This window comes from Zingiber officinale, chromosome 1B (genome assembly GCF_018446385.1).
Source record: "Zingiber officinale cultivar Zhangliang chromosome 1B, Zo_v1.1, whole genome shotgun sequence".
Lineage (NCBI taxonomy): Eukaryota > Viridiplantae > Streptophyta > Magnoliopsida > Zingiberales > Zingiberaceae > Zingiber > Zingiber officinale.
The window spans coordinates 169,836,963-169,850,894 of record NC_055986.1 but is presented as its reverse complement, the minus strand read 5'-3'; the positions used below and the strand labels follow the sequence as shown (position 1 = coordinate 169,850,894).

Sequence of the window (13,932 nt, the reverse complement as noted above, 5' to 3'; positions counted from 1 at the left end):
CTTTCGTACTCTATTAGCCATAATATGTAAAATCTCTTTCTGAATTTCTAGAGCGATATATTAAGCATTTTTTGGAGAATTCTCAAGTACAACTTTATCAATTTCTGTACTCATTTTTGCAAAAGCCTTTACTAATTCAAGAAAATTCCCACGATTAGATGAAGATAGAGATTCATCATTACCTCTAAAGGCACACCCTTGAAGTGCTAGCCAGCGAACAGTGACAATTGAGGTCCTCAAATGTAAACAATTTTTTTCTTTTTCCTCTTTAGATTGGGCATGCATGACATTATCAATATGTTGTGAGGGTCTCATCAAATTTTCAGCCTTTCTCTCGCACATAGTATGAGGCGAAGAAGCTGCAGAACCAATATGGGCAAGAAATACACATGTTTTTCCTTGATTTACCCTTTTCCAATTGTCAAATCCTTCATTGACCAATGCCGAGATATTAGACGAATTAACATTATTCAGGAAAAGAAAACAATAAAAGCAATATGCCTTATTTGTTGAAGGTGAATATTCCAACCAATGAAATTTCTGGAACCATTTTTTTTAAATCGACGATTTTGACTTCCAAATTTTGTAGCCGGATACTCCAACATATCTGGTTGATAAAGCCCCATCTTTAGATATGAGCGTCTTATCTCATCTCGTACATTAATATGATATTCACATATCTGTTTTCTTTTTCCTGGATCTCGTTCAATACAACTAGAGGATAACTGATGATCGTCGCTAGAAGAGGAAATTGAAGGAATTTGGACACTAAGAATTGGAAGACTTTCACAAGATTGATGTTGCATTATAGGGACAGTGGGAATTGAAGTGCTTTCACTAGTTTGACGATCTCTTTTCTTAAAATACGAGGCTATCGTTTTTCCTTTCTTTGCAGCAGATTGATGTTCCATTTTAAAATAATTCAAGTTATATCCCTAAATAAAAAATGAAATAACAATAGAATAAATAAACAAGTAAAAGTAACAATGAATAAACAGTGTTTCATATGGACATTCTAAGAGTGTTATTTATTGAAGAAGAAAACATTCAAGGAATTATAACACTTATAGAAGAAACCAAATCCTAAGTAATCTGTAGTTCCATTCAGAAAAACTTCCCAAATGAACTCGAGCAGTCATATAAGATAATATGCATATGATATTGTTAGTTAACCAAAGCAAATACAATAAAAGAACATTCTCACAACCTAAGCAAATAAGCAATTATGTTAATTGTTAGTTTATTTGGATGAAACCAATTTGACCAAATCACTATTAGATTGAACTTCAACTTGGACATTAACTATAAATGATATGCTTGTCTTGCATAATCCGTGTGCAGCTCGCATAAGGTGTGTGCAAACTTGTTCTAGTCATATATGGAAACACTGTTTGTTCATTGTTACAGATTTGTGGTTTTATAGGATCTCAAGTAAATGCAGATTCCAGATTGTGTATCTAGATTTGTGATTTTATAGGATCTCAAAAAGCCTCTACGTACATAGATCACCTATTGATTGTATATTCAGATTCCAAAAACTACTTTAGTAGATTAGACATTTGTGTCCAAATCAAGATACAACTTATTGCTTATAAAGTGATTCGGTTACAAAGTTGTGACTAAAGTTATACTACGATACAAGATAATGGTAATAAAATACTAGTTGTATTGGAACAAAAATTAAACAGTGTCAGAAGGAAAGATGCTAGATTAACAGGGGCAGCAGAGCAATTGATGCTTCATTCTCCTTAAAGTAGATTTCTTATATATAACTATATAAGCAACAATACTAAGAAAACCCATTGCTGTTCTACAATACAAGAAAAAGCATTTAAATATATTTTCAACAAATATCTTCTAAATGCTTTAACTTTCAATCTTACTTCAATATGAAATCTCAAAGTTCATAATAACCTTAATCTATAATGAGATAAGAATCATTGATCCGACATCATAAAGCTACTTTGTTAAAGATGCAAATTGCAAGAATCAAGTTCTACACAAAGCCCATTGCTCAATAGACAAAGCAACTTAGACCAAATAAATATGAGTTAAACCCATACCCATTGAGATGTGGTGCTGCAAGATATTAACAAGCACTTTTACAAAAGAAATAAAGGGCATCCATTTTAGAATTGTCTCGCAGTAACAATCATAAGCTACTGAAAATGAGAATTGGGGCATCAATTTCATTCTCAGAGCTGCATCCATACAAGCATTGAGTTATTTCACAAAATTACACAATGTCTGAGCTCAAAAATTTTAAGTCCATCAATAATCAAACAACTAGAAGTGGGAAATCAAAAATCTAAAAGTACAGCAAGTCAGCAACCATTCTGAAATCCAGATAAGCAATTCATATGGTAGAAACTAGAAACATCACAAGTTCACAACTTGACATATAATCTAATAGAAGAAATCAAGAATCCAGAAATCTTGAAATAATCAAGAAGAAAACCAAATAATAAAAGAAATCCAGAAATCCAGAAATAATCAAGAAGAAAACTAGGGCAACAATCGATTTAAAAACTAATTACTATAAGAACGAAAATAGAGAAAATACTAACCTTTCTTCTGTCGATGATGGTGGACGCCGACTCTTCCTTCTGAGTTTTGACTTTGCTGTTGCGATGATGCCTTGCCGATTCGCCGATTCCCCGATTCCTTGATTCGCCGATCGCCAACTCGTACGCAGGAAGCCAGAAAGCCAAATGTTATATACCTATAAAAATAAATTTTGGGCTGGGCAACAAGGTTGGGCTATAGCCCAGTATAGCCCTAAGGAAGATCCGTCCCTGTCTCGAACCGTGGGAGTTTAAAAATTAAAATAAAATCTCAAATTCCCAATCCCTCATTGCCTTTCCACCACGCATCGCGGCTGTATCCCTCTCCCCCAACGCTCTCACCTCCTCCCCCTTGTCTCCCTCTTCTTGCTCACGTTGTCGGCCATCGGTGAGACTGTCGCCGACAGCGGGATTAAAATTTCCATCACATCTAAGAGAGAGCCAAGAGAGCACAAGCACACCTAGAGGAAGTCCAAGAGAATGCCTTAGCCTAACGATATGTGGATGAGGAATATAAAGAAGCCAGGTAGTGTTGGTCCCCGTGGGTATTTTGATGTGATCAATCAAGTTGGTTAGGTCCTGCTTTGTGTTTGATCCCTGTGTCTGAGTGTGCAGGAGCTTAGGAGTGCAGGAAGTCGAGCGGAAGACGTAGCTAGCGAGAAGAACGGTACGGGAAGGGAGCCGACGGGCTCGGTGCGTCCGAAGGACGAGAGAGCTGCGGAAGAGTACTCCGGTGGACGAGAAGAACGTGCACGGCGTTCGAGGGACGAGAAGCCGGACGGAAGCTTGCTCGAGGAGAAGGCCGGAAATTGGGTTCGGGTGAACCCTATTTCGGTTGGCCGGAATCACCCAAAAGAACGAGACTCGGAAAACGAAGCAAAGAAGCAACCAAGCTGGAAAAGCTGCCAGCCAGCTTGGAGGCGCCTCCAGCTTAAGGGCGCCTTCAACCCCTGTTGAAGGTGCCTCGGACACGGTAGAATTGAACGTTGAGCTTTTGGATAAAGTTTTATCCACCCACTCGATGGAGGCACCTTGGACCCCTGTTGGAGGCGCCCTGGACCCTCGAGATCAGATTTCCAGAGGCTATTTAAAGGCCCCTGGAGCTAGGAATTTAATATCGATTATTCATTCAACTCTGTAACAAACTTCCTAGCAATAGTTCTGAGTCGTTAGTGTGTAAAAGGCTTCTTCGCCTTCAGCAAAAGAGATCTTTCTACTGCGCTTTTCTTACTGCCCTGCATTAACAACCCTCTTGGTTGTAACCAGGTTAAATTCCTGTCTTCTTATTTCTTTATTGCTTTTATCAGTTTATTTACTATTGCACTATTTGAGTTGAAAGCACGAGGAGAGTATAATTTTTATTTGCAGGCAATTCACCCCCCCTCTTGCCGGCCTCCGTTGCACCTACAGGTAGAAGCAGACCTCCTAGCTTGGGTCATATATCTCTTCTACCAATAAAGAGTAAAACATACATATTTCAAGCAAGTTGACCGGAACATACCTTTCTTTCACTCTTTAATAAAAGGAACAACAAGAGAAGGGAAATTATAGCTATTGAAAAAGAAAATAGGGATACCACCAGTAGTTCTACAGAAGTGGCACATACATTTGTGAGGTATTTTTAGTCACAACTAGGGACACAGGTGAAGCGTGACACATTCCAATTGGAGTGTATGCAGTTTGGGAGAGTTACAACAATCTCAACTAACAAGGATCTCAACTGTAGAGGAGGTCAAGATTGCCCTTTTTGGCATAGGAGATCTGCAAGCACTAGGACCAAATAGATATAGCTCAAAATTCTTCAAGCTGGCATGGGATACAGTCAATGATGAATTTACCTCAGCTCTCTTGGAATTTTTCTCCACTGGACAACTACTAAAATCATGGAATCATACCTTAATCACCCTAGTACAAAAAATGGCGCATGCAAGGAAGGTGTAAGATTACAAACTCATCTACTGTTGTACAGTATTTTACAAGGTGATCTCCAAGCTCTTGGCTAGCAAATTGGCATACATCACGAACCATCACCTACATCCTGCATTGACCGCATTTGTCCAAGGTTGTCACATATTAGATAATATCACTTAGCACATGAATTATTGAGAAATTACACTAGAAAGTGAATTTTCCCGATGTGTACTTTAAAAGTGGATTTACAAAAAGCCTTTAATTCAGTATATTAGGGTTTTCTGCAAGATGTTTTAGCAACATTACAGTTCCTAGCCACTTTCATCGCATGGATCAAAGAATGCATCACAACCACCTCTTTCTCTGTAGTGATTAACAACTACATGCATGGTTTCTTCCGAGATGGTAGAGGACTTAGACAGGGAGATCCACTCTCCCCATACTTATTTGGGATATGCATAAAGTATTCGTCTTGATCCCTGACATGTCGTACCATTAGATCCAATTTTCATTTCCACCCAAAGTGTGAGCAATTGAGGATAACACACTTGGTTTATGCAGATGATTCGTTGCTACTATCTCATAGGGATGTGCCTTCAATTACTCAGCTAGTTAGTTGCTTATCACAGTTTGCCCAGATGACAGGTCTTACCGTCAACCAAACTAAGTCTAATATTTATTATATGACAGAGATAGATATATACCTCACATAGGAACAACTACTCACCATAACAGGTTTGAATGTGGAAAGAAGAGAGGGGTATAATGAAAATATAATACATATTTTTAAAATTACGAGAGTTGAGTATGTTATACATGATTCAATAAAATTCCGAAAAGAAAACATTTCTTTTGGAACCTTAAACATTTCTTAGCAAAAGAAATGATGTTACTCATTTCCTTCTCTTTGTGTTGCTTCTTCTTTGTCAATCATCAATAGTTATTAAAGATCATCTCAGACTAGTTTTAATTAATTACGCTGTAAAACTCGTAAAAAAAAATTTTACAATAATTTTTTTTTAAAAAATCATCTCAAAATTCATTACAAATAGACTGTTTTTTAGTGTATATTAATGTTAGAAGCCACAAGTTAACATCAAGTTTGACATACTTAAAACTTAATAAAATTGAAAACTAATATTTCAGTCTTGACTTTCGTCCAGTCTTGAATAGACAGTCTAGTTGACAGAAGGGCAATAAGACCATTTAATAATTATGTCATAGTGCTGCAGGTTCGAAGGTCAAGATATTTGATTTTGAATAATCATTTAAAGATAGACAGTCCAGTTATTCGCATCACTGTTATCTAATTTAAATCAATCTTCGTTCCCAAGGATGATACTTCCTTTCAAACTTTAGCCTTGTAAACATGCATGGATTAGGTTTCTGTACATCACAACTTTGAAACTTCAACGCCGGTACGTTTAATCTTCAACGGTTTATTAATTATATTAAAACGTGCTTCTATTCCACATACTGAGACAAAATGGTTTGCACCACTTGTTAAACAAAAGCATCATTATATATATATGATATATCAGTGCTTGGAAATTACTTTGGTCGACAATTCTACGACTGGTAATTAAAATATTTATGATCTTAAGCGTGATTTAGACTTGTTCAATTTTCAAATTGTAAATTATTTCTTCTTCTCAGTCGAGAAATCAAGTCTAATATTATATTGATATTGTTATTGCTATAAATAGATTTTATATATTGTTTAAATTTTTATATTAGATATATATTTTAGAAGATAATGTTCATACTTAATATTAGTTGCAGAAAGCAGTAGTATAAAATGACTCACAATCAAACTGATTTGGATCATATATAGTTTTAATTAGATCGTAATCAACATAGTTTTTTCTTTTCTTTATCACATATATATTTAATTTGATCGAAAGGTGTTCACAGCTCTAAGCAAACGCAGCGATTTGGAGGAAGCAAATTAATGGCAACGCCGTGATTTACTAAAATGCTCGATTAATCAGAATAATCATGCATTCCATCATCATGACTTTTCAAAGAAATTCTAACAGATTCACATGGGACAGGATAGGGAATATCCTAATAATTGAAGATAAGGATAATTTGCGGAGAAAAAACAAGAAAAATAAATAAAAAAAAACAATCGTACTCTGGGTTTTATTAAAAAATAAAATTTTATTTATTAGTAAATTATAATCCCTCCAACGGTCAAACATAAGATTAAGTCTACCCATATAAATAACCAAAATAGCAAAAATAATATAAATACCCAAAAAAAAATGTAAATTACTAAAAAAAATCATACAAAGTAGCTGAAAACATCTTAAATGATATTTTTAGGATTCGAAATTTGACCAATTACGAGTTTCATCCGATGGCAAATTTAAATCTCTCAACGAATTTCGATTCAAATAAAAGATAGCCTCATTACGATATCTGAATTAAAAATTATGGTCCGTTAAAATTTGAGTAACCTTCTTGAATCGATCTTGCATCTCAGGTAAATCATAACATTTAGAATTCTAATGATATATATGGGTGATGTGGTGATACAGGAGTGCAGGTCAAGGGTAGAGATAGCAACTGATGTGAATGTTAAAGTCAAAATGATCAACATCAGGGAACCAACAAGCTCATCAAACGTGGGCTGAGCGGAGGTCCACTTCAGTTTTTGATCAGGGTTGAAGGGTTCAATCAGCTAGGAAGCTCATCGAAGTAGATCGCTTTCCTGGACGGGGTCATATAGAAAGAACATTAGATGGTGCACAATTGACCAAGCGAGTATTGGGTTGACCGTAGCTCATGTCCAGTCCGGTTAGAGGCAATCGGTTGAACTAAACTACAATGAAGAAGAGCAGCTGAGATCGATTGGGCATAGAGTCTCGGCCGAGCGGCTACCTCACTCAGCTAAACAGTGGGACCCCTCTCATATCTCATAATATTTCTTTGGGAGGTAATGTCGCTAACAATAGGATATGGTCAACAAGTAATTAAATCATACAATGGAAGCTTTTACGATTATATTAGGGATTTACATGCTCTGTTAAAGTATGACGTCAGAGATATTTTTCTGACATGTCCTTTCATAAAACGGTGGGAAAAACATTCCTGCGCCTTAAGGAGCGTACACGTCGCATACTGCAACACTATATAAAAGGAGGTCTATGTACCGACGGAAGTATGTGTTATTTATTTTTCATGGTTGTACTTTCACTGCTACTACGTTATTCCGCCTTCTTCTACTATTCTAATAATTAACTTGAACATCGGAAGGTCAACATTGGAAACTCCTTCCTTAATCCAATATTAACATTTCTTGTATTACAAATCAAAAGAGAGTCTTCAAGACTTCAAATGATCAATCAAGAAACCACATTCTTAACCCGTCTTCATCACGATTTTCGGATAGAATGATTGGGGAAGAAAGCTATCATGTAATTCTCGATAGGAAATTTGTGTCCTTTATTCTTCCTGCATGCCGCAGCTTCAACCGCCGTGAACCGCGACCCATAATTATTAATTGTGAAGGAAAGAGAAACAGTCCTGTTATTGTAATTAATTGTGGAGGAAAAAGACACAGGCATGTTATTGTAATTAATTAAACCCAAAATTAATTAAGATCTAACGAAAGAAAAGTATGCAAGGAAAATTGACCAAGTTACACACAAAACCTTGTATAAATATGGAGGTAAACTATGAGGATGGATCATAGACAAACAACAAGCGAGCTATCTAGCTAGCTAGGAACACTAATTAGAGGAGGAAGATCGATCACTTAGCTTGCTCAAGTAGCTAGCCATGGAAGTCGCCTTCTCCTCCCTTAGTCTCCTCCTCTCATTCTTCGTTGTCATCTTCTTCATTGTACGCTCGAGGGGGAAGGGAGGCGATGATGCACCTCTCCCTACGGGGCCGCGTGCGTATCCGCTGATCGGAAACGTGCACCTCCTTGCCGGGGGTGTCCCGCACCACACCCTCGCTGACTTGGTGCGCGAGCACGCGAAAGGACCGCTCATGCGCCTGCGTCTCGGGCAGGTTGACTGCTTCGTGGCGTCCACCCGAGAGGCGGCGCAGGAGATCGCTAAGCACCAGGACTTGAACTTCGCCTACCGCCCCAAGATGACCTTCGGCCAGTTCTTCGCCTACGGCAACCGCAATGTCTCCCTCTCCCCCTACGGCGAATACTGGAAGCAGCTGAGGAAGATCTACGCCATGGAGATGATGAGCCCCGCCCGCGTCAAGTCCTTCTTCTCCACCAGGGAGGTGGAGTACCGCACCCTGGTGAGAGACATCTCTGTCTCCGGCGCGTCGGGCCAGACGCCCATCAACATCAGTGCTATGCTGATATCCACAGTCAGCACCATCATCGTCAAGTGTGCGTTCGGGAACAAGGGCGAGAAACTCCAGCGCCAGTTCCTGAGCTTGGTGAAGGAGACGCTGAGCTTGATCACCAGCTTTGCGGTGGCCGACATGTTCCCTTCGCTCGGGTTCGTGGACTCTCTCACCGGTTTGACCTACAGGTTGGGTCGGGTTCACCAAAAGCTCGACCGGATGTTTAATGAAATAATTGCGTTGCATGAGGACGTGGAAGCCGAGAAGCAGGACCTCATCGATGTGCTTCTCCAGCTTAGAGACCAAGGAGAGGACATCACACTCGAAAGCATCAAGGCAATCATCCTGGTATGGTATTTAATTTAATTTAATTATGTTTGACTTGATATTTTTTTTTAATTATTTTCTTTTCTTTTATATTTTCAGGAAGTATTCCTCGCAGGGAGCGAGACGACATCGACAACCATCGAATGGGCGATGTCAGAAATGATTAGGAAACCCGAGACGTTAGAGAAAGCACAGAAGGAAGTGAGGCAAGTTCTCGACGGAAGGACAAAGATCACGGAGAAAGATCTGGAGAAGCTCACGTACCTGAAGATGGCGATCAAGGAGACGCTGAGGCTACACCCGTCGGTGCCCTTACTGCTGCGCGAGTGTCAGGAAACATGCCTGGTACTGGGATACAAAGTGCCTGCCGGAACTCGAGTGATCATCAACGGATATGGGTTGGGCCGCGACGAGCGGTACTGGGTCGACGCTGAGGATTTCAGGCCGGAGAGGTTCGCCGACGGCTCTTTGGACTACAAGGGCAATAACTTTGAATATTTGCCATTTGGCTCAGGCCGAAGGGTCTGCCCTGGCATGAACTTCGGGAGTGCATCCGTGGAGATAGCCCTCACTCATCTCCTCTACTACTTCGATTGGAAGCTTCCCAAAGGAATGAAGCCGGAAGATGTGGACATGAGAGAGACTGCCGGCATTGCTACTCAAAGGCTCTCGCCTCTCTTCATGCTTGCTACCCCTGCAGTTCCTCTTCCTTAAGCTTCACCTACGTACCTAACTGATCTATCATCTAGCTACATATAAAGTACTTGAGTTATTATATATATGTGTGATTCAGTTATGTTGAATGTTTTAAGTTGTAAAACCGAATGGGTCGTATGAGACCCATTTATTTTATGTTATATGCCATGTATCGATGAATAAGAGAAATCATAATCTCTACGTATTTTTGAAAAGGTCTGCCTTGTTTGATTATAAATGTTATGGGCACTCAATTTTCTGAAAGAGAACGAACTATCAACATGATCTTATATCAACTGACAGTGCCAGAGAGAGAGAGAGCGAGTCTTTGTGGACTTCAATAATGATTAACATTTTGATCAAATATAATGGACCGACAAATTTGGGGGTTTGTTTTGACTTGTCAGCAAACTTTCTCCAGTGTTCTCTAAACACGACATCCATTATTTGTTTTGATTAAGAAAGCATACTATTCCGTATATATATTTTCCCGTGGTCATAATTAATTTTGTCATTATTTGCATGAAGAATTTTTTTGTTCCTTTTACTTAAAATAGCAAACTAGCTAAGTAAATATTTTCCAGGTTTAGACTGATTTTGTACTTTTCTGTCTATTTTGATTAGTTTATGCTCTTAATTATATTCGAGGTCATACCTTTGAACAGAAAATTTAGTTATTTTCTTTGAGATAAGGATGAAGTGTCTGTGTTTGATTTTTTATAGTTTAATTAATTGGAGTACTCTGAGCCTCTATTTGGATGGGTGTGGAAAAAATTCAGTAACGGAAAGGAAGGAGAAGGAGAAGGAGAAGGAGAAGGAGAAGGAGAAGTCAAGAAAAGAAAGGGGAAGTATTTAATTTTCTTTATTTGGAAAGGATGGAAGGATAATTACACGCGTTATCTGTTTTTGAGGGAAAAGGAAAGGAATGAATGTTAAATGTATAAAATTTTAAAATTATTTTTATTACCAAATCAACATAAATTTATTTTAAATAAACTAAATTAAATTAATAATAATAATATTAATGATATTAATAATAATAATAAGTTAAAATATATATATAATAAATAAATATGTTTATAATTTGAAAATAAATTTATATATATTTTAATAAGATAATTAGATTAGGCTTTGAGAATATCTTATTTAAATTAAAAATTAATTGAAATAAATAATTAAAAACCTAATTTCGCCATGCTCTCCTCTCCCCTCGCATGTGTGACGTACTCCACTCGCCTATGCGACGCACTCGCAGCATGCTCCCCTCTTCTTCATCGAGCAGAGAACCACCACTATTGGCATCTCCTCGCCTATCCTTCCTTCCCCTTCACCTACTTAAGTACTCACGCTTTCCCAAATAAGATTAAAAGTTCCCCCTTAATTCCCTTTCCTCTTCTTCCCTCACCTCCTTTCAAACAGAGGGTAAGTTGGTTAACTTGATGTTATATATAATAAAGTCAGCAAATACAATTTAAAATAGTATTGAGGATTCCTTGTAGTGATTTTTTTTTTTTCATTCCATTTGAGAATAAGTTCTTCCGGTTTAGAAGGCACTAGTGATACTATGATTTATCTCTCTTCTCCAAAGTTTTGGAGAGGACATGTAATACAGAGATATATGAGATGAACATTATCATCTTAACTTTTGCTTCAGATAGAAACTTTCAACTCCTAATAACTAATGGCACATTGATTTGCACCCAATACAAGATCATTTTAAAAAGAACCTAAAATCTCTTAGTCAAGAAAGTTTGCAATACTTCTATATAGAAGCGAGTTAAGAGGAAGTTATTGTTCCTTGCGGTTTCAACTCAACAAACAATAAATATATATATATGGACTTGGAATTAGTCATTTAGGAAAATAAAGCACCTTATCTTCCTTCCTATAACATACATTTTTTTAAAAAAATTTTGCCCACCCAGGCTTGGTGTGCTAGTAAGAGGTAGGATATATTTCTTAAATAAATAAGGTTCAATTTTCACGAAGGGTATATATACGGCGATTAAACTATTAATAAAGTTGAAATGCTACTTCAAAAATTACTGTACTTCTTGAATTTACTTGTTGATCAGAATATGGTGTCGGACAGTCTACCCTTCTTATTTATATAGCATAAAACATTTTTTAAGAATGATTTTATGTAAAATATTTTATATATAAAATAATATTTGTATTCAATGGATGGTTTATAGTTCCATTAAATTATTTTACTTCACAATGGTTGATCAAATTACTCAAACTAACGGTTTTGCCAAAAGTCCAAGTAAGTTCAGAGAATTCAAACGACACGGTCAAGTCAATCGAGTTGCTTCAAAAAGTCCAAAATGGCTTGTCAATTTTGAAGGACCAGATGTGCATGATGGATTGGCTGACCTAGTTAGCCGAGGGCAGGGTACCAATCAAGCTGAGTACAAAAATGCTTGGTCAATCCATGTGATAAAGTGAACTTATGGTTGACATTAAAGAATTTAAAATAAAAAATGGAAGGAGGATATATTAAAGAAGGCAGAGAGTTTGAAAAAAACATGATCACTCGTTTAAAAATAATGATCATCCTGTGAATTTTCTGCAAGTGCTACTGGTGCTGTGCATCATCTTGGTTCACAAACTTATCTGAATTTAAATAACTAAATTAATATGTGCTTAAGGAATACAGGAACATGCAACATTTAGAACGGCCAATTTAAAGAAGAAAAATAATATGTACAAAGAAAAAAATTCAAGGAAAATCTTAAGGATAGACACATAAAATAATGGGATCCATAAAAAGTGAAATAGTGGATCATAATTTTATGTGTTTATCCTCAAGATTTTCCTTGAATTTTTTTCCTTGAATATATCATTGCTCTTTAAAGAACATAAACTATTCAAAAGCTACACAATATTAATTACTTTGAGATTTCAGAAATGGATGGATAAAGATGATCATATTGACATAGCACATGGTTAAATGTGTAACATAAGTTGAAAGATGTGGAATTGCCTTGCCTTAGTTCATATACGAATTACAATAGTTCTAAGGAGAGGTGCAAAGAATTGCATTTTACTCCAAACAGTAGTAGCATTAACAGCAGTAATAACATTATCAGCTTAATAAAAAATGGTTTCTGCATTCAAGTTTAACTTAATTAGACCATGTAAATCCATCTACTTTGATCCAAAGGAAGATAAAAAAATAGCACAATAAAACTACAAAAATTGCTAACAAAAAAACATCAATTATAATTGTTTAAATTTAGCACCTAAAATATTTTGACAATTACTAATACCATATCAATTTTAAAGTTCAACATATATCTCCAAATACAAAATACTAAAAGAACATGCTGAATATTTGATCAATATATAAACAATTTTACTAATAAAACAATAAATATTTTTTAAAAAAATAAAATAGTAAATATTAATCTCTATATAAATATTTTTTTTCCTTTTGCTTAAAGATAGCAAACTAGCTAAGCAAACATTTTTCGGGTCTAGACTGATTTTGTACTTTTTCTCTCGATTTTCTTCTCCATCTATTTTGATTAGTTTATGCTCTTAATTCGATCGAGGTCAGACCTTTGAACAGAAAATTTAGTTATTTTCTTTGAGATAAGGATGGAGTTTCTGTGTTTGATTTTTTTAGTTTAATTGGAGTAATCTAAGTCGATTAGTCTGATGTTGTATATAATAAAGTCAATAAATACAATTTGAAATAGTCTTGAGGATTCTTGTAGTCCTTTTTTGCTCATTCCGTTTGGCAATAAGTTCCTTCCATCTCCAAGATGCTGTGGTACTATGATTTATCTCTCTTTTATAAGGTCTTGGGGAGGATAATGGAGAGATATCTAGGATGAGTATTATCATCTTTTGCTTCAAAAGAGGAACTTTCAACTCCTAAAAACTAATAGTACATTGATTTGCACCCATACACAAGATCATTTTGAAAAGAACCATAAAATCTCTCAGTCAAGGAAGTTTGCAATACTTATATATTGAGGCGAGTTAAGAGTAAGGTATTGATCTTGCGGTTTCAACTCAACAAACTATATTGGACTTGGAATTAGCCATTTAGGAAAATAATGCTCCTTATCTTCTTTTCTATAACATAATTTTTTATTTTATTTTTGCT

The 13,932-nt window shown here is 36.4% G+C and overlaps 1 protein-coding gene across 1 annotated transcript; it reads left to right on the top strand.

The window, feature by feature from the left end:
• Positions 1 to 8,162: 8,162 nt before the first annotated feature.
• Positions 8,163 to 10,030, top strand: LOC121991774 (alpha-humulene 10-hydroxylase-like). Its single transcript, XM_042545805.1, has 2 exons — positions 8,163 to 9,140; positions 9,219 to 10,030. The coding sequence occupies exons 1-2, from the start codon at positions 8,262 to 8,264 to the stop codon at positions 9,831 to 9,833; spliced, it is 1,494 nt and encodes a 497-aa protein (XP_042401739.1). The 5' UTR covers positions 8,163 to 8,261; the 3' UTR covers positions 9,834 to 10,030.
• Positions 10,031 to 13,932: the final 3,902 nt, after the last annotated feature.

Bases quoted from the DNA above. Each gene is read 5' to 3' on its own strand.
- LOC121991774 (XM_042545805.1), top strand. From the start codon at position 8,262: ATGGAAGTCGCCTTCTCCTCCCTTAGTCTCCTCCTCTCATTCTTCGTT. The intron at 9,141-9,218 runs GTATGGTATTTA...TTATATTTTCAG, and splicing joins GCATCAAGGCAATCATCCTG to GAAGTATTCCTCGCAGGGAG.